Source organism: Tympanuchus pallidicinctus, unplaced genomic scaffold, assembly GCF_026119805.1.
Source record: "Tympanuchus pallidicinctus isolate F22 unplaced genomic scaffold, pur_lepc_1.0 scaffold23, whole genome shotgun sequence".
Classification (NCBI taxonomy): domain Eukaryota; kingdom Metazoa; phylum Chordata; class Aves; order Galliformes; family Phasianidae; genus Tympanuchus; species Tympanuchus pallidicinctus.
In genome coordinates, this window is record NW_026294740.1 from 6,133,919 (window position 1) to 6,158,974 (window position 25,056).

Genomic DNA, 25,056 nt, shown 5'->3' on the forward strand with positions numbered 1-25,056 from the left:
CCAACGAGCACGCCAAATCAATCAATCCCTTTTGGTTAATTGGCTCATGCGCTGCTCGTAGCAGGAGTCAGGATCATAGGACACGCAGAGGCTTTGCTGTGCAGGGCTGTGCAGAGCCCCTTTGGAGCAGGGGGAGGGACAGTAGTGGGTGCCACCACATTGCACTGCGCCGTTCAGGGGGCGTCAATGCAGTCCTCCCTGTGCTGTTCCCAAAATTGCATCCTAAACGCTGCAGGGTGGAGATGTGGGGTTTGAGACTGTGCGCGCTTGCAGAGGTGATGTATCCCATTTGGGGAAGAATTCCAGTTTTTTGGGGGTCAGTGGTCCAGATCCAAGCATTGGCCAAGGGGAGCTGTTCCCCTCCTGCCTTGGAGCTGTGGGGGATGCAGAGTGGGGATGCACTGTGCAAACAGTGTTGCTCGCATGCAGCAGGGCTGGGGCAGAATGCAACATCCCGTGCTGTTCACAGCCCAACATCCCACTGAGTTCTATGAACCCACTCACCCTCCCTGGGAGGCTGTTAATAAATCAGACACCTGCGGGGTTTTGTTTTGTTTTTAACTTTTAATACAATGTATATTTATTGCAAACAATAATATACAAAAAAAAAAAAAAAAAAAAAAGGTAAGTTTCACAAAGAGAAGGATCTTGCAACCAAAACCAAACTTACCTAAAGACAAAAATATGATTTAAGTGACAGGTCTTTTAAGTTACAGAAATATTTAAAAAAAAAAAAAAAAAAAAAAAAAAAGATCTGCTTTTATACAGAAATAGAGAGATGCCATATTATAAGAGTGCTTTCAGATTTCTCCTACTGAATCCTTATTAAAAAAAAAAAAAAAGACAACAAAAAGTTAACAAATATATCTTTTTTTTTCTTTTTTAAATTAAAAAAAAAAAAAACCCAAAGTTGGCTGTCTTTTTTAAAAAGCAATCCTTAACTGTTCAGCCACAGCTTCATCAAAGTCCATGAAACCCCCCTAAGAGCTGCGCTGGGGTCTGGAAGGCAGAGATGGGGTCTGGTTGTGTCCCATAGAGCTGAGGCAGGAAACAAAGGCAAATGATTCAGTGATGCGCTACATTTGCAATCTTCAGTTTGTCCGACATTTTATATAGGTTTGGAAGTTCTTTATTTTTATTTTTTCATTATTATTATTTTTTTTTATTATTTTTTTTTAATTTTCCAGTTTCTCCTTAAGAAAGAAAAAAACGACCGAAAAAAACAAAGGGGAAGAGCGCGAGTTTGTACAAACCCAGGACACAGAAAAAACGAAACCAACCAACCCAACAAACAAACAAAAAAAAGAATAATAATAATAATAATAAAGGAATCAAAAGAGATAAATAAAAGGACTGGTTACAGTTCTGACCATAATTTAACAGGCACCGTTACCTTCCCAACAACGCTCCCATCATGTCATCGCTCTTCGAAGGGACTTAAAATATAGAAAGGGAGATTTTTTTTTCTTTTTTTTCTTTTTCTTTTCTTATTAAATGGTGATTAAAAATTGCTCTTCTCGGGGAACCAACACAGTCTCTGTTGACCCCCCCCTGGGGCTGGGGGCTCTCTGTGAGCCTCAGGCTGTGCGCGCAGAGCTGGGCCAACTGATCAGCACAGGGCTGCTTTAAGGCTTTATCCAGAGCGTCTTTTTTTTTTTGCTGGTTTCTTTTTTAAGGCTCAAGGTTGTGAAAAAATAACGATACAAAAAATCTCCTCCTGGCTGCTCTTTTTCAGTTATTTCTTTCTTTTTTTTTTTTTTTCCCACTTTTGCTCTCCTCTCCAGTTAGAAAAATAGAAAACCTCTTCTTCCCCACGCCCATCCCTGCTGAGCTGACCCTATGCAGCACCGATGGCAGCGAGAAGCACGCGGCCCTGCTTTGCTTTCCTCTTTTATTTTTTTCCTTTTTTTTTTTTTTTTTTTTTGTAATTTCTTAGAGAAAAAAAGACCCCCAGCTGTACAAAAATACCTCTGACCACACAACAACAACAAAAAAACCCGAGCGCTGCCCCCGCTAAACGTTCACTTCTTCAGCTGTTGGAAAAATAAAGAGCATTTTACAAAAAAAAAAAAAAAAAAAAAAAATCTCTACAAAATAGGTATAAATCCCCTCAAACTGGTAACGAATCATACACAGTACATACTAAAAAATATTTAAAATAGAGAATATTTCCTCACAGAGGACTCAGCTTTCTCTTTTTTTTCCCCCCCACCCCCCAAACCCCTGTTTTTTTTTTTTCTTTTCTCCTTTTTTTAATTACTGCTAAAAAAAAAAAACAACAACAACAAAAAAAACCCTCAAGAAACCCAACTCGTAACCAAAGTCCAGCAAACAGAGGACACCTCCAGCCCATGCCCACGCGTTGGGTCCTTTGGGGCTGGCACTGAGCTCTGGGCGCTGTGGGCATTTCCCAGCTTGAACTCGAGCATGTTTTACTTTATTTTTTTTTCTCTCTTAAATCATCATTTCTATTTGCAAGAAAGGAAAGTCTGCTGGAAGTCCTCTGCTTTCACTGCCTCCTTTCATTCTTTTTCCTCTCTTCTTTTTTTTTTTTTTTTTCTTTTTTCTTTCTTTTTTTTTTTTTTTTTTTTTCTCCTTTCCTTTCTGATTGGTTTGTTTATTTATTTATTTGCCTTCACGTGGCTTTAAGGCCGGGTGAGCTGCGTGTAGACGGGCTGTTCCCAGTGCTGCGGGCTGTGGGTCTGCGGGATGGAGGGCACCCCCGACGTGTCTGCGATGGGGGTGTACATGGGGCGCTGCGTGGGGTTCATGTAGGTGAAGGTGGAGTAGAGCCCTCCGCTCTGCCCGGCGGCGTGGCTGTAGTAGGAGCCGGAGTTCTGGTGCTCGGTGTAATCGTACTGCGAGCGGGTGATGGGGGGGTACGAGGAGCCGTAGTGCTGCAGGTTGAAGGAGCCGTAGCCCAGCTGCTGCTGTTGCTGCTGCTGCTGTTGCTGCGGGGAGTGCTGCTGCTGCTCGCTGTAGTGGCTGGGGCTCAGCTGCTCTGTTTTGATGTGCGGCCGCTGCTGTGCCGGGCCCTGCTCACCGCTCAGTGCTGGCAGTGCGTGCTGCGCCGGGGGCTGTGCAGGGGGCTGCGGGGGTTGCGGCTGCTGCTTGGCCATCCAGGCGTGCCCTGCGCCTGCCGGAGAGCCGGCCGAGCTGCTGATGCCGTAGGTACCGCTGTAGGTGGTGACTTGGCCGTGGGTGGCCGGGACCCCCGGGTGGCCGTTGGGGGGCAGGTATTGGTCGAACTCATTGACGTCGAAGGTTTCGATGTTAGAGATGACGTCGCTGCTGAGCTCGCCGATGTCCACGTCTCGAAAGTCGATGTGGGGAGGTTGGCGGCCGCCTTCCGCCAAAGGGCGGCCCTCGCGTTTCAGGTCCTGCTTGCCCGGCTGCTGAGCGTCCGTCTTGGGGGTGGTGGGAGGTGTGGGGGGGCCCTGTGACTGCCCTGCAAGGGAAGGAGAGAGTGTGAGTGTGACAGGGGGATCGCACCGGGCACCTCGCGCCCAACCTGATAATGGTGTTAATGGTTAACCTCGTCCCTAAGGCTTGGGGGGGGGTGGGCAGATGCACAGGGGAACTCAAATATCTTCAGGTGCAAGGAATGAGAATGCTGATGCTATGGATGCCCATCTGTTGCACCAAGTAAAGAAAAAAGAATCACAGCTTCGCATTTCTCATGGGCAAAGCAGGGTGGAAGTGGCCTCAGGGGTTGGCATGCATGGGTCAGCACTTGTGGCACTGCTAAGGGCAAGCCTGACGGACCCCTTCTCACTGTGCTCATGGCTCCGTATTTCCCCTTACTTTCCTTATTTCCCCCATACCCGCCCCCGATCTCAGCCTGCTTTGCTGACCCCAGAGCTGGGTGTGGAATGTGACACCTACCCGAGTGCTCCCCGGGGGAGTGCACCTCGCTGATGCTGGAGGATGACTGTGGGGAGTCCGCCTGCAGCGCCTTGAAGATGGCATTGGGGGAGATGTGGGTCTGCTCAGAGCCCTCCTCCTGCTCCGACTGCCCGTTCTTCACTGACTTCCTCCTGCGTGGTTGGTACTTGTAGTCAGGGTGGTCCTTCTTGTGCTGTACCCGCAGCCGCTCGGCCTCCTCCACAAAGGGACGCTTCTCGCTCTCGTTCAACAGCCTGAGGAAGATGGGGAAGGAGGGGGTTGGGGTCAGCTGCAGCTCATGGCAGGGAGCACAAGTGTTTCCCTCCACTCTAGTATTAATATCAGCCCCAAAACTCTCCCAGTCCTCACAAACAGCGATGCAAACCCCTGCCCCCCCTCCAACACTGAACCCCCACTTCGGGGCACACACTGGTGGTTACCCCACATTTCAATGATCAAACAAGATGTGTGAGAGTGCCAGTGCTCCTCAGCCCCCCCCCCCCCATCCCTGGGCACTTTGGGTGACGGCTCTGGTGTCTGCTGCCAGGACCAAAGTTGCTCACCACTTTCTCCTCCTGCTGTGAATTTAGGATTCCCCTCCGCTCCTCCTTTCTGCAGTCACACTCATTGGCAGCCAGGTGACTCACTCGCTTTCTGGTTTTCACCCCTCCCTGCCTTATTTTGGAATAATAAGCCACCCCTGGGCACCCTCCTGGGGGTTGGCAGCTTTCACCCCCTCCCCTCACTCTGCACAGAGCTGATGCAATCTAGGCCCATCGCTTCCCCTGCACATCACCAAATGCTTCCCTGGCTGCAGCACACGCAGGGCATGTCTAAGTCAGAATAAAACCTTTGCAAGAGCAGAGGGCAGCCCCAGGGCTCTCTTTGCCCTCCTTTTCCCCCTCTCCTTTCCCAGCTTTCCCCTCATATTCTGCCAAACAACTTTGCCAGCGCATGCAAAACTTTGCAGCAACTTTTCCAGGCTTCCCACCATCCTCTCCCTCCTTTTTCTCTCTCCTCCTCGCGCCATCACAACCGGAGCAAACTCTGCAGGCTGCATCCCCATTCCAGCATCCCCCCACCCCACCCCAGGGCATCGCTCCCAGCCCCTGCTCACCTCCACAGTTTGCCCAGCGTCTTGCTGAGCTCGGCGTTGTGCAGATGAGGGTACTGGTCAGCCAGCTTCCTTCGAGCCGCCTGGGCCCATACCATGAATGCGTTCATGGGACGCTTCACGTGGGGTTTGTTCTTGCTGGATCCGTTCACTCGCACGGGCATGGGCACCAGGGTCCAATCGTAGCCCTTGAGCACCTGGCTCACAGCCTCGCGGATGCATACGGGGAATTTGTCCTCGTCGCTCTCCTTCTTCAGGTCCGGGTCGCCTTTGGGAAAGGTGTTCTCTTGGGGTCGGGTGTTCTCCGTGTCCGAGCCGGATCCGGAGGGGCAGGGAGACCCGGCGGAGTCATCCGACATGGTGGGGCTGGGGGCGTCGGAGATGCATTTGTCCTGTTCTTCTGTCATTTTCATGAAGGGGTCTAGGAGATTCATGCGAGAAAGCGGCAGAAGGGGGATCAGGGGAGGAAAAAAATGGAAAGAAAAGAATAACCGGGCGGTTGAGGGGCGGGGAAGGGTTAAAAACAGAAAGTAAAACGGGGAGAGACGGAGTCTCCACCAGAGCGCAGCCCGGCTGCGAGAGGAGGGAAGAAGCTGGAAAAGTTTGCAAAAGTTTTTAACGTTCTCTTTCTCTTTCCCAACTCCTCCAAGCCAAAAAATCAGTAGAGCGGCGAACTTTTTGCAAGCCGAGGGAGAGAAAAGCGCGGGGCCGTGGGTGGCGGTGTGGGGCCGGGCGCGCCCCGCGGCTCTGCAGCGCGGCTCTGCGGCCCGCTCCGCGCCGCGGGAATAAATACTCTCCGTGGCGATTTCGGCTCGGCAGCGCTCCGCCAATGGGCGGCCGGCCCCCGGGGGCTGGCGCGCACGCGATTGGTCGAGGCGCCGCCGAGGGGCGGGGCCGGCGGGCGCGCAGCTCCGCGCACAGCCGCGCAGGGGGGCGGCCGCGCGAAGTTTTGCGGGAGCGCCGGGGTGGGGCGCGGGGCGGCGGGAGCCGTTCGGCTTCGTTTCGCTCCGCCCCGCGACGGGTTCGGGCTTCCCGGGCGCCGAGCTCCGTGCGCTGCGTGCCGGAGGGGTTCCCGCGGATCGGCGCGGAGCGGTCCGAGCTCTGCCCGCAGCGTGGGGAGCGGAGCCGCGGGCGGTGCGCGCCGCCGTCCGGAGGGGGCGCCAAAAGCCCAGGAACGGCGCGCGGGGCCGCGCGGGGGCGGGGAGCGCTGCGCGCCCCGCGGGGGGGGGGGGGAGGGGCTGCGCGAACCGTGCGCGGCGCCGCCTCCGCTGCGGCCGTGCGTGGGGCAGCGGCGGGTGCGGGGAGCGCCCGAAATCCTCTTCTTTTTCATTATTAAAAGTCTCCCAGTCCATTTATTTCTTTTACGGACCAAACTCTACTTTTTTTTTAATTTAATTTTTTTTTTCCCCTTATACTCTAATTCAGCGTTTAAAGTCAATTTTTATTTTCTTTTATTTACTTATTTCCCCATAGCGTTCTCCTTTCTCCACCCTTTCCCCACGGAGCGGCTCCGCGCTGCTGCGGGCATACGGGAGCCGAAGGGGCTCATCGAACCCGCCAAGTTTTGCTAAGTTGTCCAACTCTGATCATCGGAACTAAACAGCAGAAAGTGACCAAATAAGCGCCGGAGCTCTTCGGGTTGTGTCTCTGTTGCAGGGTTATGTGTTGAAATACACCGGTGTTCCCTTACGGTGAATCATACGACACGCGAGTAAACTTAGTAGGGGATGCTGGAGAGGGAGAGAAGCTGTTACCTGGATGGAGCTCAGCACAGGACTCGCCTCGCTGGGTGTCAGGGAGGGGGTGGTGATGCGCTGCAGCGCAGACGGGCGCTGGGAGCTGCGGGAGCTGCCCTCCTCCCGTCCGACCCGCTCGGGGCAGCGGTGGCTCTCGGTGCACCCCGCGCAGTTGTTGATATCAGGCCGAATCTTAGGGCTGGGGGCTTCGTTAACGCCGCTGCTATTGGCAGCCTTTGTCCTTCAGGGCAGGATCCGGCTCAGCCGGTGCGCGTCCCTCTTCCCTGTTCGTAAGGGGATTTTCGAAGCGCTGGAAATGGCACGTGAAAAAAAGTATTAAAAAAAAAAAAAGTTTTTTAAAAAAAGCTTAGAAAGAAAAGCAAAAGGCAGCGAGGGAAGGAGCTCTGAATAAACGCATCTGCAAGCAATCTCCCCGGTGCACCCTGCTTGTCTTTTGCTATCTTGCCCCGAGACTTTGCTTGCAAACTGTGGGGGAGTAGTTATCTGTGGGGGAGCTGGAAGGTAAGTGCTGTCATGTAAGTGCTGTCCTGTGAGTGCTGTCCTGTGAGTGCTGTCCTATTTCCAGACCTTTGTCTGCAGGAGCAAGGACGGAGCGTGGGTGCTGGGGTGGGTTTCCTTTGGGAGCTTTTGGCGTTTCCTACACTTCTCTGCAGCACAGAAGACCGTCTCATAGGGCTCCGTGTCGTTACTTTGTGTCCCAGAGAAGATGTGCTGAGTTTTGTGTCGTTATTTTACAAAATTAAACTCACAGCAAATGTTCAAGGGGGGGATTTAGAAACCTTTTCCTTTGGTGATTTCAGCTCTCGGTCAGTGTGTGAGCAGAACTGAGCCCTGCAGGTCTCCTTTGCTGTGTGTCTGTGATGGGAGCATCCCGGATTGCTCGGGAAGGGCACTGCTGTGAGCTGGAGCTGGGCAGCAAAACCCCAACCAGCAGCATACCTGAAGGGGGAAAGCGCTGTGACAACAGATTAATTAGCAGCTTTGCTGCTGATAAACTCCAGAGCAGCTTTGATGGGGTGCAAAGCATAAGAATGAGAGCGTTTCTCGTTCTGAAAGTCCGTCTGCTGGAAGCGCCGCCGCCTTTTCGTTACCAAAGGATCTGCTTTAACAAAAGAAAGCAGTTGGACAAGTTTGAGCCATAAGCAAAAGTGAAACGTAAAGGAGCTTCCCAGTTCTGTTATCGTATGTAATTTTATCATTTTGGAATTACTGTTTTTAATTCCTGCTTTTCGGGCAATAGGGGCACTCTGGTTAATCATGGGCGCGTTGTGAGCTTATGAGTGTCCTTTGTAGGTCAGGATGGAAGTTCCCATTTCTTTTTGTAGAATTTACATTGTTTTATCATAAGCAGTGAGCTCGGATGTCAGGAAGGATTTTTAGCAAGGAGTCCACGGATTATGGACCTCAGTCCATGGTTTTATTCCCTTGTGCTCAACCAAATCATTGTATTTTAGGCAACAGTCCCTTCAAAGCTCTGGGCAGGGAGAGAGGCAGCAGCTTTAGCAGCAAAGGGAACAGCAGCAGCCGTGTGGGTGTGCAGAGAGTGTTTCTCTCCAGCCATACAAACGCCCCATAGAAACGATGTGCAACAGAGAGGTTGGGTTTTGCTCTTGCTTCAAAATGAGCTTTGTTTTGCAGGTGTTTTTTTTGGGGGGGGGGTTTCGTCCACCTCGCTGTGCCAAGGTTGCTGCTGCCCAAAGCCTGCTGGTGTGATGGGCACCAATGCTGTGGGGCGGGTGGTGTTGTCACCAGGCTCTTTTGACCTCGTAGGGCTGGTGTTGATGTCACCCGGCCCCTCTGCAAGCTTTGGGTTGTAGTGGCAGTCCCTAAGAACAGGTAGCTGGGATGCACCAATGTGTGTTGATATCAGAACTGCATCAACCACTGCTTGATGGCACAAAATGCAGTGCCAGATAAGGTTGTGCCATGGAAGCGGCCTGGGGGGCTGCTGCTGTGTTTGGGGGCGGCTTTCAGCTGCACTTAATTGCAGTGTAATTATCGCTCTCCCCTATAAAAGCCTCTCCCTCCTCAGCAACGACACTTTATTAAAAACGGGGGTTCTGCAGCAACCCACCCTGCACAGAACAGCTCCTCAAGGGGTGTTTTTGCTCCGTTACTGAGCAAAGCGAGGATTATTTCCTCTCCATTACAAAAGCTGCAGCTGGGGGAGAACAACACAGCCCCAGGCCACGGGTGGGTGGCACAGCCCTGCCTGGTGGCACTCAGTGCCATTTGACACAGCACTCACCAAGCTTTGAATTTCCCAAGCATTTCTCGGGCAGGGGTTGGGGTGTCCTCATCAGGAGGTCATTGTACTGAACGAAGGGCTTTAGCAAATTGGTGGTGAAATTATCAATTCATTTTGCAGGTGTAGCTCGGAATTGCTTGACGTGGTGCGTTTGCGTTCTTGTTTTCAGTGCTTAGAAATCTGTCCCAGTAATGCACAGCTGCTCCGGGCTGAGCTGCAGGCAACGCCGTGCTGTGATTGAACACCAGACCAGGTTTGGGTGAGCTGCAGCTCAGGCTGGGTTCCCCTCTTCTTGGTGTGTAAAATTTTGCACTGAGTGCCTGAAGATATTTGCTTTTACAGCCTTTATAATTCGTGCCCGAAAATCCCATCTGGCTGCCCCGGTGGATTGGATAAAGCAAAAGAATTTCGAAAGACAGGAGTGGAGAATCTCAGGGCTTCAGGGAAGCGTTTGTGATTATTTCTATGGAAGGAATTGGGTGGCAGTGGTTGTTTGCCCACCTCTGTCTGCTGTGGCTGTGAAATCACTGCACCTTCATTGAGGCCATGAAGCAGCACTGGGGAAAATGCTGAAGGCTTTTGGATCAGAGAAACGCTTTTTCCTCTGGAAAATGCTCAAAGTGTGACAATCTGAGAAAAGGAAGGGGAAAGTGGGGATTTCTTCCCTCCTTTTGGAGCCCAGAGCTGAGCACAGGGCAGTGCGGGATGAGGTTAATGCTCCTTGGCTCCCATGTGAGCACGCAGAACCCCACCGTGGTGTTCTCCTTCTGCTGCAGCCAGAAAGCACCGTGCACAGAGTTGTGCCTCACAAGTGCTCATTTCTGGAGATGAAAGCAATGTGTTTCTTGCTTATTTATTTATTTGCTCGCAGCGCTTGTCTCCAGGCTCCGCAAATGTCGGCAAATGGAAAATTTATCAGGCTCGGTTAGAGGGGAATGGAAACACGCAAAAAGTGCTGAGTGTTTCTTCTTGTTGAGGACAGTTTTTGTTGTTATTATTGTTATTGTTATTTCTTCTCAAGATGTGCCTTTATCTTGCATGCAAGCCTTCATCCCCATTTGGGTATTGCTATTGAATGCTGTGGGTTTGCCATGTTTTGGGGCTCCAAGGAGCGGCTGTGCCCCAGCTCTGGTCCCTGTGGGGGGCACTGGGCTCTCCCCCCCTCCACCCCAGTAGCTCTGTTCACAGTCCCCAACTGGATGCTGAGATAATTCAGTCTGGTTTGAACGACTTTGGGTGAAGCGATCAAAGCCAGAACTCAAAGCTCAGGTATAACGAGCACTAAAGGTGCAGCTTTCATTTACAGCAGCACCGAATTCTCCTGTAAAGGACAAATGACCCTGGGCAAACGGTGGCTGTGAGTGATCAGCATTGTCTTCTCCCTCTGTTTTTCCCTTTTCTTCCCATAAAGGAGCAGTGTCCCAGATCACAGCCGCTGTCACTGCTGTCTGTGCTCAGTGTCCTCCTGGGTCCATCCGCAGCCACAGAGCCGCGGTGTCCTCAGCATGGCATCCCCAAGACCCCCTCTCTTAAAGCAGTTGAAAGAAAGTTTGCTTTGAAAGACAGAAAACCCGATTATAGAAATTAAAAGGAATGCTCCCAACCCAGCCATAAATCCTGGTGGATTCTGGTTAATGCATCTATTTTTTAAGTTTATTTGAGCTTGGCACCACTCGCTCCCTTAAGCGGCTGTTCGTTAACGCGCTGTGCAAATTGTACACCATGTTTCAGTCACATACAGATAAATACATGGCAGTAATTTTAAACCGGCCCTATTATGTTTTCCAAGCAATAGTTCGAATTACGCAGCCCGGCAACAGCTTACAAGAAATCCATCAGAATTGGAAGGGGGAATAAAACTGCCATTCTCTTTACCTGTTTGTGCAGCTCCTTGCTAATGCAGGGAGAGCCCGACTGTTTATTTGGAGAAGTAAAGTTGTGGAAATATACTTGGAGGGTGTAATGTGGACAGCACGTGTTTCTGGGAGCTACCTGAAGTCTGCATCCTAATCGCTTGCAGATGTCCCTGGGTCACTGGTTTCCTATGGGCCAGCGCCCACCCCTCCCGAAAGGAGAGAAAAGAGGGGGCGGTGGGGATGGGGGCACCCGGCTTCTGGAACTTGTAAAGTTGTTTGTTTGGGCTGCTTCCAGCTCCCATCCCAGCACTGCTCCTGAGTGATTTGGAAATCCAAGCTGCCAGTTCCATGTTGGGGTGGAACGATGATTTATTTGAAAAATAGAGAAATCTGCGACGGGATCGCGTTGAGTTTGCTCAGGGTGGGGAGTTTATTTGCATTGGGGTTATTTATGTAAAAAAATGGCAGTTTTCTCTGCTGAGCAATAAACAGGGATTTGTTTTAAATATATGTATCTATCTAAACACAGACTCACGTATGCATGCACTCGCATATACCGAAAATACGCCTGTGTCTTGCTGTTCCTCCCCTATGCCAAGTGCGTAGCTGTGTGCCTGAGCGCTATATAAATATTTTATTTCACATATAACATAAATCTTTGGCCATGTCTGAGAATTTCAATGAGTTTCCCCCTTTTGCTGCCCACGTTGTGGTTCCCCATGGGCGGGCTGGGGACACCGTGCTCTCATTCCCCAATGGTTTTGTGCCCGTCACCGCTCCCTCCCTGCTCTGCCTTTGGACAAGGAGACACCAAAACCAGGTTCCAAGTGCCCAGTTTTGGGCACATGCTTGCCCTGTTGGATGTGCCCAGCAATGAGGGGCAGGAGCAAGCAGCGAGCACTTTGCTAACCCTCACATAGGACATTGTTTTTCTGTTGGTGCTGAGGGTGCTCTGTCCTGGAAGAGGGGGATGTGGCCCTGGGCAGCTCATGGGCTCCTTTGCCAATGGGAAACCAATCTGAAGGCATTTTGAAGCTGCTCGAAGGGCTGGCGGGATGCACGCGGCTCGGAGCTCTTCCTCTTTGCCTGTTTCCTCCCTGTTTTGCCCCATGCTGATAATTTACAGCATTTCCCTGCATAATAATAGCGCTAAAGGGTCGGGGTGGGATCTGCAGGGCTGCCCCAAAGGCACAAAATCCAGCGCTGGTTTTTAATACCTATCCCAGAGCCAGAGAGAGGAGTGGGGTGTGCTGATTTATCTCAGCATCGCTGTTTACTCCATAAACAGCAATTACTTTGTCGAATTTGCTTTTGTTCAACGTTGATAACTTATTCCATTTCCCTTCTGTTTTCATTTGCTTTATTCACCTTCCAAACCCGAAGGAAGGGCCGTAGCTTACAGTTAAAAGAAAACACAGCATAACACTCATCACATTAAAATTATGTCAGCGAAGCAGACTACGATAGAAAAACAGCAATTGGGAGAGCAGGGAACGCTGGTTTTTCTGCCTACCTGTCTCTCCTATCTGTGACAGATGAGAAATATGCGCTGGCCATTTAGCTTGGCAAAAAAGCATACTTTTTTTGCACGAACACGAGAAAAAATTCATCCTGCTGCTAAGTGGGGAAAGCTTATTCTGAGAAGAACGCCATCCAGCTCGCAGCTTTTTACCTAGAAATGTTTGCTATGTCTTAATAATAACACAGAAAGTCTCAGACTCCACGACAGAATATCGTTATATTTTTCTGGTTTTAGGGGAAAAAAACCTCTTATAAATACGTCTCCGAATGGTGTATATATACCTTGGCTTGCACTTTAATTTGCTGTCAGGCTGAAACCGCTCTTTATCGTAATCCTGAGTTCCTACTCATAACACAAGGAGCGATTTTTGACTTTGAAGGCAGGGATGAGGACAGGTGCTCCTGCAGGACAGAGACAAAGCGCTGCTGTGCAGCTCTGGCGATGGCAGCGCTGTCTGGGAGACCCCGACCAAAAGACATCCCCCATTTCTAAGAGGGATTTTTTCTTTTTTAACATTTAATTCGGAATCCCACGATGGAGAATTTAGGGCCTCCAAAAGTTGGGCTTTGGAGCCGCACTTATCCAAAATAAACTCTGGCTGAAGAATAATATTTTAGCGGAGTAAATGAAAAGGCCGCAAAAGAAGCATCACGAAAACATACCTCCAAGTGGAGCACACTGTCCTGGCTCAGCACTGCCTTTACAGCCACTTATGCTGGAGAGCGTGTCCTGGGAATCCTGGGGGGGATCTGGGAGGGAGAGGACTTTTCATGTGGTGTTTTCCAACATAGCCCAGGTGCTCGCAGCCGCCCGTTGGGATCCCCCGCCCAGGCTGTCCTCAGGTGGTTAACATTCACCAAAATATTGATGGCAGTTACCTTTCCTGCCAGGTCTTATCGAAGTGGGCTTGAGTAGGGCTTTGGCAATGCCTGAAAGGATGTATTGTTACTTTAAAAAAAAAAAAAAGAGAGAAAAAAGAAAAGAAAAAGGAAAGAAAAAGAAAAGGGGTGGAGGGAGGGGAGGAAGAGTGAATGAGCCAAGTTTGGGAACAAAGGGAGGTTTGGATCCTCTGCCTGGGTCCCGCTTGGCCTCGGGGCTGTGCGCTGCAGCCTGGGCTCACAGAGAGCACAGAAAGTGGGTGTGAGGTTTTGACAGTGCCAAAGGTATCAGTTCTTTGGGGGTGTGTGGAGGTACGATGCCATACGTTGCTGAGAAAAAGAATGGTAACGTGAGCTTCACCTGTGTGAGTCCTCAGAGAATCCGCACGGTTGAGGGCAAGCTGTGGGATGCAGCTCTTATTTTCTGCTGCCCGCACAACTTGTTTGGTCATTTACTGTGCTCTGAGCTTATCATTTGCTTCAAGTGGCTCCAAGAGTAGTTTTCAGGTCCAGATCCACTCCAAATCACACCAAGGTGTGCCCCTTGGAAATGAGAATCAGCCCTCAAGAACCAGAGAATCGTTGAGATTGGAGAAGACCGCTAAGATTCCCAAGCCCAACTCCAACCCATCCCCATCATGGCCATCACCACATCCCTCAGTGCCACATCCCCACTGTTCTGGAATACCTCTGGGGATGGTGACATCCTTGGGCAGCTGTGCCACTGCATCACTGCTCCTTTGGAGAGCAAATCTTTCCTAGCAGAAAGTGACAAATCTGAGGTCTCCCAGAGCACCTGAAACCACACAGATAACACCCACATTTTTATTTTTATTTTTTTCTTTCTGTGTTGCTGCAGTAGGAGGGTTTGTATTTTGCGATAGGAAAAAAATCCCCTGAAGAAAATCCAATCCAGTTTGACTGGTCACACAGCATTTGTGAATGCAAGAGCTGGGAGTGTGAGACTAGAGGGGACCTCTGCCTGGATGTGACTCTTGAGCCAAATATCATCATTTTTAGGGCGGTCTGGGGGGAATCAGTTCCCCATCAGCTCCAGATGCTGATTAACTTTGAACATCTTGTGCCTGACTTTGCAGAGCTGGACAAAATTGGCCAGAGAGAATGCACAGCACTTTGCCAAAGTGCCCATGCCCTCCTTGTGCCATGTTCAGCGGGAGGCTGCTCTTACACAGCCACTCTAATGGCCTTCCAAAATGCACAGGTCTGGTGATCTGTGATTAAATATTTCCACGCTGAGTCCTCCTCCTATTTCCTTTTGCTTAATTTCCTTCTACTTCCATGTGATTCTCTGCTTCCTTGTTCTCAGTGGAACAGGTTTGGTGCAGCCATGTGCATGCAGGTGGGATGGGTCTGTGCTGGTGCTGGAACAGAGAGCAGGCATTTCTGCATTATGATTTAAGTGAGGTAGAGATATCAAAATGACCCAGAATCTTTTCCCCAACTCAACTGCCAATACCCTGGGATGGGTGGGAGGTCCCTGTTTGACCTGGTGCAGAGAAGGACTGGAGGAAAAAAAATGCATCCAAGATTTCTGTGTTTGTGAACTTGGCCTTGGCTGGATGAATTGGAGGTAACCAAGTCACTGCTGTAATTGTGCAGCGTTTAGAAAGGGATACTGCATTTCCACAGTAATTTCAGTTACTGCTCCTCTATCCCTCCCCGCCACTTGCAGATTAAATTTCTAAGTGATCTGGGACATTAGGGTGAAATCAGTAGCTGATTAGCCAGCCTGCTTGGCTGCAATCACACCTTTCAATACTAATTATCCACTCCTTGAATCTGATGCCATTGAGCACCTGCAGCGAGTGCTGCTCAGTGTTTTGCACTGGTGGCTGTGGGCAATGATTTAAAGGGACAAAGTGCCCATGAGCACATCCAGCAAGCAGGAAATGAGCACTCATTTGCAAATGCTGTTGAGGAACAGGATCGGTTGGTGCAGTGGTCTCAGTTTGCAGCTGGCTGATCTGCTAGCAGTGACCCATCTGTGCACATCCAAGATCACGGGGTAGAATTTGCATTGCATGGAAAGCAGCAAAACCCGGAGCTCTGTGCCTACCGTGCAGCCAGCAGCTTTGCTTTTCTGGGTGTGCTCCTGGTGAGCACAGAGGGGTTTGTGGCTGTGAAGATGTGCAGCCTAAAGGCTCTTGGGAATCTGCTGGCAGCCAGCTGGGAGGAGATGCTCCAAGGCATCCTCTCCAGGCTCTAGCCCTCATCAGTTCTTTTGCAGGTGGAAGTTTCTTTTGCAGCGTCGGTTATTCCACTAAACAAACTCCAAAACAGACATGGTACAAGAATTAGAAAACCCTATTCACAAAACTTTTTCAAGCTCAACAAAGTTGCTGTGTGCAGTCTTTAGTTAGTGTGGCTTGCGTGGAGCTGATTTGGAGCCTGACATTCCCAGCTCCTGCCTGCTGAAATGCCTTCCATGGAGGCTGGTGGCCAGTGCTGAGCTGGGAGCAACTCTAATCCTAACCCTGGTCATGATGCTTGTGGTGGACCTGCAATGCACCTTCCCACATCAGTGCAGGCAGGGCTTGGCCCCATTGCTGCAGACAATGCAAATCTCACCTGCTTGCGTCAGCTGCATGCCTTGCCCCTGCTCTAACCACTTGTCTGCATATCACAATGAACCTCAGAGCTCCTGCATAAAGTAAAGCTTTTTTATTAATAATAATAATAAATGGAGGTAATTTGTGATTCTTGAAATTGGCCCAAGCCACCAAATTCAGATCAAGATCTGACTTCAAAATCTTGAATGTGGGACTTTGGGCAAGTCCCTGTTTGTGCATGGGACCAGTTGCGCAATTTGGAGATCAGCTCCTAAATCCCTTCCTCCTGAACTTTCAGGTTGGCTCCAGGCCAGCATTCAACCATCACGACAGTATCTCTAGTTAAGGGTGTGCCACCTGTCTTGTCCTTTTTTTTTTAAGTTATGATGATCTTCAAGAGGATGAATTGCATGACTGAGATCTGCAGGTAGCAGGTGATCAGTAGGGTTTGCTTGCAGTAGTGGGGTTTGGTGTGATCATAGAATCATTAAGGTTGGAAAAGACCTCTAAGATGATCAAGTCCAACCCCAATCTATCCCCACCAAGCTCACTAACCATGAGACCTTTTCCATGTTCCTTTCGCAGTCCCCACTTCCATTGGCTCCCTTCCTCTTCCTGACAGCTTTCTGTCACAGAGCTCAATTCTTGAGGAGTTCTGTCCTTTCCCAAAGTGTCAGTTTGTCCTAATAATGAAGTTCTCAGATTGACAGATCCGTGTAACTGTCCCTGGGGTTGGGGTTGGACTTGGTGATCCTAGAGGTCTTTTCCAATCTTAATTATTCAATGACTGTGTGATTCTGTGACAGAGAAATTGCACAACTGTCCTTCAGAAATACAGGCAAGAGTAAGAGAAGATAAGGTTGCTTTTTTCTATATGGCAGCTTTCAACTTGGGCACCCAGCACATCCCTTGGCTCATCTGGAGTTGTTCAGGTCCAGCAAACAGTGTGAGGGTGAGTGAGAGCCACTGCATGCATGTGGGAGATGTCGGGGGGGGGTCTGCCCTGGTGCAGGCTGCCAGCAGCCTCTTTGGTGCCCGTTGAGCGTGAGTCTCTCTGCAGAAAGCAAACTCCACCATTTGCCAATCTGCATTCAACAGGTTTTTGCAATACTGGAGGGTTTGTGCCATTCAAAACCGTACAATAATAATAATAATTTTAAAATCACCCTCTGACCACTGATTGATATTTTTATTAATAATTTTTCAGGACTGCTAGCATACAGCCTCTCTCTTGTTCTCACAAGTGTGGGTGGGAGAGGGTTTGCAGCCCAGACTGCACACTGGGAGCAGAGGTGGGATTCAGGCTGGCTCAGGCCGTGCTTGGCTGCAGCACAGCTCAGCTTCCAGGGCTAAAGAGGAGCCAAGCCAGTGGGAGCATTCTCCAGCATCATTTTCTGCCATTCACAGCAACTTTTATTTGTATGTTTGCTTTTTCACATGCAGATGGCCAGCATCAATGGCTCAGCCTGTGGTTTGCAACCCACAGCCAATCAGGTCCTTGTGCTGCCTTGCCCACATCTACCTGAGCTGCTGCTATCACTGCACAGTGGGCAGCTCATTCCACAAGCTTCCAGCAGTAGGTTACTGGCTGTTTGCATCATAACTAGTGTTTAACTTGTTGTTACGGTCAGAGAGCAACTGCAAAAGGACATCCTAGTGTCTGTTTTATCTTGGGTTGGTTTTTTTTGTTGTTGTTGTTTTCTTGGTTTTTTTTTTTTCATACTTATTCCTTGCCATGTAGCCATCTGGTATGTCAATAGCCATGTCGGATTTTCCTGCCATGCCCAGTCTCCATTTACAAGGGCTGAGCCACTGGGAGGATGTTGTCTGCATGCGGGCTCCCTCTTCCATCCAACATGGGTTTGGACTGTGAGCTTGGGGGTAGGGCCCCAGGGAAAGACTTCAACCCACAGAGAGCTGGCAGCTGAGCCCTGTCCATTGAGTTTGCTCAGATGGCTCAGCCCAAGAGGGTTCTGCTGTGGGGGCTGCGGCATGGAACGATGGAGACCTGGCCTCCGTTCCACCATCAATGGGTTTTATTGTCCTACCAGCTTTTGCTCCAGGACTTAATTCAGCAGCTCCACTCATTTTGATGGGTACGTACATATATACCTTGGCACCTGGCTGCAGGCACAGGCCAAACGGCGCTGCACGACCCCAGCCAAAAAGCACAGGGCGAGGTAGGGAGGATGCTGAAAAATTCCTGCTTTGCTCGGGTGAAGTTCCTAGAATCTGTGGGGAGGTACAGGGTGGGCGCTGGCACTGCGCAGCCCCTGCCTTGGCCAGGGGCTTGAGAAACTTCTCAGCTTGACTTCGAACCACTCCGTAAAAATTCAGGACAAACGTTGGAGGTAAACTGCTAAATCAGGTCTGAAATCCCTTCCTCTGGAGTCAGATTCCACTCCCAGTCGCCTACCCGGAACATCTGGAGGGGGATGGCTGAGGGCTGAGGGGGGATGCAGCACCGATGCACAGCAGAATGCTGAGCACATGGGGTGGGGTTGGTGCCTGCTTTGGAGAAACGTGGTCCGAAAATCTGCCGTAAAGAAACCAGTTTGGTGTTTGGAGACGGTCGGGACAAAAGTGAGGCTAGAGATGCTGCTTGCAGTGGTGAAATCTTGCCTGCGGCTCAAGCTGGTTTTGATGATTGTGTTCATGTAGCAGTGCTGGGCTCTGGGACACCCAAGCACCTGGAGTCATCTTGCTGTAGGTTGGTGCCCAAACACAAGGCCAGGTGGAACAGGGCCAGCTGCACACCATGCCCCAGATGAGAACCACCTCTTAGAGAGTCCCCAGAGGTTCCCTGGAGGTGCCCATGGCCATGGATGTGGCCCTGGGCAGCCTGAGCTTGTGGGGAGCACCCAGCCCATGGCAGGGCTTGAAACTGGATGATCTTTAAGATCCCTTCCAACCTACACCATTCTGTTATTCTACAAAATCATGTAAGAAAAGCACTCTCTGAGGGGCTCAAAATGGCTTTGATGAAGGGTGCACACAAATCCCGAGGATCCTTATCTCTTGAGAAAATGGAACTGGTAGTGGTGCCTTGGCTCCATGTGATGCAATTTGGAAAGACCTGCCAGCAGCTTCGAGACAGACAGGAGGAGTTCCAGCTATTGTGCTGCTCTGTGGGGAAAGAGCAGATGGGCAAAGCATTTTCTGCAGGTTTCTGCCTGTGACTGTAAAGAGAAAGTGGTTAGTCATTGCAGGTCTGCAAAAAATTAAATCTGTCATATTTCCTAGTCTGCCTGAAGCTCTAAAGTCACAAATTAATTTCAGTTTGGCGTGGGTCGAGTTGTTGGCCCCCAGGGGCTCCCTTTGGCTGGGCTACTGATGGGGACAGTAACCAAAGATGACAGGGCTGCATGCTGCATTGCCATTTACTTCACAGAGCTCCGCTTCCTTAAAATTAGGTAGGATTTATGGTTTCTTCTTTGACATGCCTGCCAATAAGGGAAAGTACCTTTAGCCTAGCTTAACAAACAATGAAAAATATTGGTGTGGTTTTCTTTTTTTAGTGAGATGTTTCGCTTTTGATGGTGCTTCTGTCCTAAGCGTGCACTGGAAGTGGGGTGGAGCCTGGGGAAGGTCAAGCCAGGAAAAGATGTGAGGATCTTGCTTGAAAACCTGCATCCTGCTACCTGCTCTCTCTGTGTTCAATGGAATATTTGTATTTCAAAGGTGGATTCCTCGTTGTTGAACAAATAGGAACAAGGCATATTCTGAACAGCCCTTTCCCAAAGTTTCCTTTCTCAAAGGCTCTCCATCATGTTTGCTTTGGTGACCTGAATATTCAGCTTGTGGCTCCCATCCCATAGCAAGGCTTTGTTGCCCAGGGTTTGGGCTGCTGGATCTCAGCATCCCCTTTTGGAAATGGACATTTATCCAAGTGCAGAACAGTATTCACATGAGCTTTTTGGAAGCAGATGGGCCAATTTGGAGTCTGTTTTGCAGGAGCTGGTGCTGGCATGTTGGGTGGGAACAGGAATGCTGCCAACTCTGGGGCTCTGGTGGAGGACTTTGCTCCCGAGGACAATGCTGAGGGATCTCCATGTGCCGTGTGTGCTCTGTGAGCAGGGAAAGGGAGGAGTGAGAGGAATCTCTGGGCTGCAGGTGGGTGGGTAGGGAATGATGCCTCTGTTGGAATCAAAGATCAGAGCTTTGTCACCTTCTGCAGAGCTGGTTGTTGGAAAATGGAAAATGGAAGCCCTCCTTTTCACATGCCACTGAAAAGTAATTTTGTTTCTAAGCCTGAAATACATCCTGGTCTGGAATGATCTGTTTATCCATGTGAACCCATTCTCATTCCTTTATTTCTACTTAATGAGCGATTTAATTAAAAAGCAGCTGTTCTCTGAAGACTGGAGTCACCTCTTGCTTGCAGCATAGGGTGTACGTTGTCTCCAACCCTGCAGCACTGGAGCTGATGACATTGCTGCTTCGTGCATCTGCCCTCCAAGAGTATTAGAGCGGAGATGCTGAAGGTAGTCTGGGGGCTGCTCTTAAGGCACCTCAACCCTGGAAAAGTCCTGTGTTTTGTGTTGGTGTGGATGCTTTGGTGTCAGCCTTATCCTGGGAGCTGGTTTCTATTTACTGATTCGTGTCCAAGATGTGATACTTCACACCAGACAGCTGCTGATGTTCTTTAGAGCACTGCCTGCTGGCTCAGGCTAGGCAGCCCCTGGCAGGACAGAGCCTGAAGCAGCTGTTGGGCATTGGTGTTGTCTGGGGAGGGACAGGGATGCTGTGGGCACAGCTTGGCTGTCCCATGTCCCCGCTGTCTCTGATTTTAGCACGTTAGCTCCTCCTTGCCAGACTTTGCCTGCTCCTTTTGTTGTAACTGTGCTCACGCGGAAACCTTCAAAGGCTCCCTCCTATCAATTTTCCCTGCCATATGTTCTCATTAAGGAATTTATTGTGCACTTTATCTTAGGATTATTTGCCATCAATTAATAAAACATGTTGCAAGCTTCAAATGAACATTCTCCCCTGCCCGCTTCTCTTTAACGAGGGAAGGAGAAATATGAAAATAAATCACCATGACAGATGGTGTTTTTTAACCTTCCTTTTGCCCAATCTGGGGAAAAAGAAATTCTTAGGATATTGACATGGGTTTTTAATTATGAGTTACGTCACTCAAAGAGCTGATCCGGAGCTCACTGAGCTCACAGCCTGGATGCTGTTCATATTGTAGCATATCTGGATGCTGACAGAGGGGACTGAGGGCTGCAGGGTGATGGTGTTGGTGCAGCCATTGCAAAACCCATTTGGGAAAGCAAACGGTGCCACTGCTGCAGGGAATGACCTCCAGATGTGTTTGTTGTCGTGTTGCGTTGTGCTGGGCGGCGCTCTTGTAGGTGACGCTGTGCTGTGATGGTGGCTTTAGACAGTGGCAGTGTTTGGGGTTATTTAATGAGTTCCCAAAGGAGGAGCACATCCCTGCTGTGCCCCTTCGTGTGGAGAATGAAACCCCCAAATTAGCCCCCACCAGCCCTTCCAGCTCCATTCCTACTTGGGGCAATAGGAGCTGCTCCTGCTCTCCTCCTGTTTGCATTTTGCGGCCACTTCCCAAGCTGCTGGTAGGGAATGGGGTGGGAGGAACAGCAAACAGCAGCTTCAATCTCAGCAGCGCCCACGGATGCTGCGGGGACAGCCTGTACCCTGCCTAGCGCTGCCGTTGTGCCTACCAGGGAAAACAAACACAAAAATAATGCACACAGATGGGTTCCTTGTACAAATAAATGTCTGAGGGGAGCGACCTGGCTGCGGGCAACCTGCTGGGAAAGTCCTGCTCCGGTGGGAATCGTGGCGTTACGCAGCGCCTGGATGTGTCTGGGCTGTGATTTATGCCCCCGCTTGGATGCTTGCCTGGGCAGTGTGTGTTGACACTCAGTGCTCAGCTCCAGGTAAAGTTTAAACAGGACTTATCGTGGCTCTGACACCTCAGGAAGGCTTCCCTGCCCTAACGGTGTGCCTCGTGCCATCTCTTGTGTAAGTTTGTGCTGCTGCTGTCCTCGATATTAAAAGAGAAGGAAGGTTGGCTTGCAGAATGCATTCCTCCAACAGCTTTCTCAAACGCTCTTCTAATTTTAAAACAACCCATTGCCAGTGGGTCCTGTGGCTGTTTCTTTCCTCGGTGGGCTGCATACAGTCTGTGCTTCACCCAATGCCCCCAGTCTGGGCTCATTACAGGGAGTGCTGTGAGAACGGTTTGACCCCGGGTTCCCTGCAGGTTCCTGTCTGTCTGTCTGTCCTGCTGGACCTACACCAGCTCTGGGCAGACCCTTCTTCCCAGCAAAAATAACCATACAGTGTTTGTCAATCAGTTGGGTGTCCTTGGATGGCACCCAGCATCACACAACTCACCCCCAGCTCGCTCTAAACAACGTTGAGCTCATTCAGTTTTATGCTTTGTTTTCTTATGGGTAACAATTAAGAACAAAAGCAGCGGAACATAATTACAGCACCTTGAAGTGTAGCTTTACTGGGCCAAAGGCTGAAATGAGGTTACGACGGGACAGCCCTTTATCTCGGATCTGATAGGGGTGTTATTCATTGTATTAAAAGTTTGCCAAGAGAGGCTTCACTGAAAATTAACCTGTGTTATCGCAGTGAGTAATATCCTGGTTTTATCATGTGGAATAAACAAACAGGGCAGACTTTATGCTTTTGCTTAATGAGGTTAACACTGAGTGCAGAGCAGGAAAGCGGCGTTAGCTCCGATGTGCATCCACAGTGATTGTGGTGAGATGAAACTGGAACAGAAAGTGCCCCCAGATTTCTTGCATAACAGCAGAGCTTAGATTACTATTAATTACATTATGCAACTGAGATAGGATGGAAGTTGGCTCTATCTAACAACAGACCAGGGTGCAAAACTCTTTGCAGTCACCTCTGTGATTTCCCAGGAAAACTCAACATCCATGCTGTCTCGATTCTGTTTTCTTGCCTTCTTTGCCCTATGGGGACTGCACAATTCTCCAGCTTTGTGCCCCCCAGCCCAAGCAGCACACTTATTTCAGCATTTACATTTGCTCCCTTGAGTGCTTTTCTCTCCTCAGAACCCACCTGGGTGCAAAATCCTGCAAATTCTAGCAAATTCAGACTGATGAAGTGATGTGGGGCATTGGGAGCACTGGTAGGGAAAGACCCCAAAACTGGCATGTGAGGTCAGCTCTGTTACAGTGTGTGGCTCGTCTCACCTGAGCACACACAGTGAGTGCTGGGATGTGGATAGGCACTGGCATGGGGCTGAGAGCAGTTCTGCAGGAGAGCAGTTGAACCCTACAGATGATACTCGTGGCTCTGGTGCAAACATCCTGACCTGTGATGCTGCTGCAGGCAGGGATGGCTTTGGGAATCAATGGGCTTGATTCAGTTGTTGGGATTTTGATTTGGCAGCGCATGGAGATGCAGAGCCCAACCCTGGACTTCAGCAGCTGGGAGCCTGAAGTTGTTTCATGTGAACAAAGGGATCGTCCGGGTCATTAATCCCTTGCACCTGTTGTGCTTTGTTCCCAGCTTTCTCTGCGCTATTGCATCAGCAGTGGTGACACTGTGGGCAAGCAGGGCTGGCAGTAGTGGTGGCATTAACAGTGCCCTCACCCAGCGGAGCATCACACTGGGTGGGTTCAGCTCGGAGCTGGCATGGGGCAGCCCATGGTGTCGGATGGTGCGGAGCAGGGCTTGGGGTGGCTGTGTCAGCAGGGACCCTCATCCCAGCATGGGGGGACCCATCCTGGTCCCATCTGAACCCTTCCCGAGAACTTTTTCTACCCCTGCCAAAATCATTGCACCAAAGAACTTTAAACCCCAAATCCAGCACCCGTCCCTTTGTGCCAGTGGATGTGATAATACCAGGAGTGTATTACCCTCTGGGCTATCAGCAGCTGCAATACCTCCAGGAATCGCTCCGGTAGCTTTAATTATGCTCATGCCTTTCTTTCAGCCCTCGTTATCTCTGAGTTTCTCCAAGCTGGGGGCAGGGGCACGGCATCGATGTTGCTTCTCTGAAGCACCTTTGTTTTCCCTGCTCAGGTATTAAGCTGATGGCACAACAGTCACTGGGCGCTGCTTTTTCTTGCCTCCCCACCCCCCAACGCAGACTCGGGCGCAGGCAGCAAGCAGGGCTGGCAGGAATGCACAGACAGAGGCAGCTTGTTCCTGCAGGGAGCAGGGAAGGGAGAAGGAGAGAAAGGGAAAGCAGAGGGGGGAGAGGAGGAAGAGCTGGGTGAAAGAGGGAAGAATCCATCTGTGCACGGAGGGATTTGTCTGGAGGTGTTTGTTAAAAGGATGTAATGCTTAGAAAAATAATAAAGAATCCTCCCTCCCACACATGCCCATAAGAGGTTTTTGTCAGCGCAGTGCCCTACATGGGAAGGTGACATTTGAGAGAACAATTGCCGGGCTGTTACGCCGTGCCTGCACTATGAATGGGGCTTAAGAAAGGGTGTCCTTGGGCTCCCATCCTCTCCTCCATCCCCTGCCTCCTGACACGGGGCAGCAGCGTGCGAACAGAGCAGTGTGGGAGATGAGAGGGGAGCGCACTCCAAGCTCACTGCCTTACTGTGCAGCCAGCTTGTCCCGCTGCTGCACGGGGATGCTGAGGATGCTGCTGGAGAATGCACAGACAAGGAAGGACAGTGGGGAGGGGGAAGCTCGGGGGCTTTCTGCAGCTTTGTTCTTCGGGCTGAACTGGGTGTGAGCTGTGTTTTGGCCACGCACCTGCTGCAGATGTCGGAATGGCTTTCTTTGCACAAACACCTGGATGCGTAGGTACGTATATGCCTGTTTATGTGTGTACATGTACAGCATCTCTCCTAGTGCAAAAGGCTCTTAGCACTGTCTTTCTCCAGCCTGAAGTGGGAAACAAATCAAGACTTTTGCTGCTGAGAGCTGGACTTGTTGGGGTGGCTGGATGGGGTCTCAGCAGCAGGACGGCTCCCTGCAGGTGCTCTGTCCTGGTGCAGGAGGCACTGGGGGGACATGGTGATGCCTGAGCATCCCCTGGCACTGCCCAGTGTTTAGCTAAGATTTTAAGTTGATGCGAGCATCGGGGACATCAGGATTTGTTAAATATTTCCTGCTAGATTTGGAATGCCTTTTCTCTTCTCTTCTGACACATCTTGGCATCTAGCCCGTGATAATGCCTCTCAAAGCTGTGTTTCTTTGGGATATCTGTTTCTGCAACATGGATATTTTTGCCTTTGGCAAGCCATGTAGGTTG

At 50.3% G+C, this 25,056-nt stretch overlaps 1 protein-coding gene and 1 long non-coding RNA gene across 5 annotated transcripts in view; one reads left to right on the plus strand and one right to left on the minus strand.

Annotated features, from left to right (window-relative positions):
* Nucleotides 1-1,125: 1,125 nt before the first annotated feature.
* On the minus strand, nt 1,126-5,770 carry SOX9 (SRY-box transcription factor 9). Its single transcript, XM_052687943.1, has 3 exons — nt 5,003-5,770; nt 3,886-4,139; nt 1,126-3,448 (listed from the first exon to the last, which is right to left on the minus strand). Exons 1-3 carry the CDS (start codon nt 5,431-5,433, stop codon nt 2,646-2,648), a joined length of 1,488 nt encoding a protein of 495 aa, XP_052543903.1. The 5' UTR covers nt 5,434-5,770; the 3' UTR covers nt 1,126-2,645.
* Nucleotides 5,771-7,148: 1,378 nt separating this feature from the next.
* Nucleotides 7,149-25,056, plus strand: part of LOC128083061 (uncharacterized) — a 46,397-nt gene continuing 28,489 nt past the window's right edge. For 2 of the 4 annotated variants that reach the window (XR_008207944.1, XR_008207941.1), the window contains exon 1: nt 24,249-24,605. This is a non-coding gene — a long non-coding RNA (uncharacterized LOC128083061). Of the gene's footprint in view, nt 7,258-24,248; nt 24,606-25,056 lie in introns of those variants that run through there. The other 2 variants (XR_008207943.1, XR_008207942.1) reach the window with 2 other exon arrangements.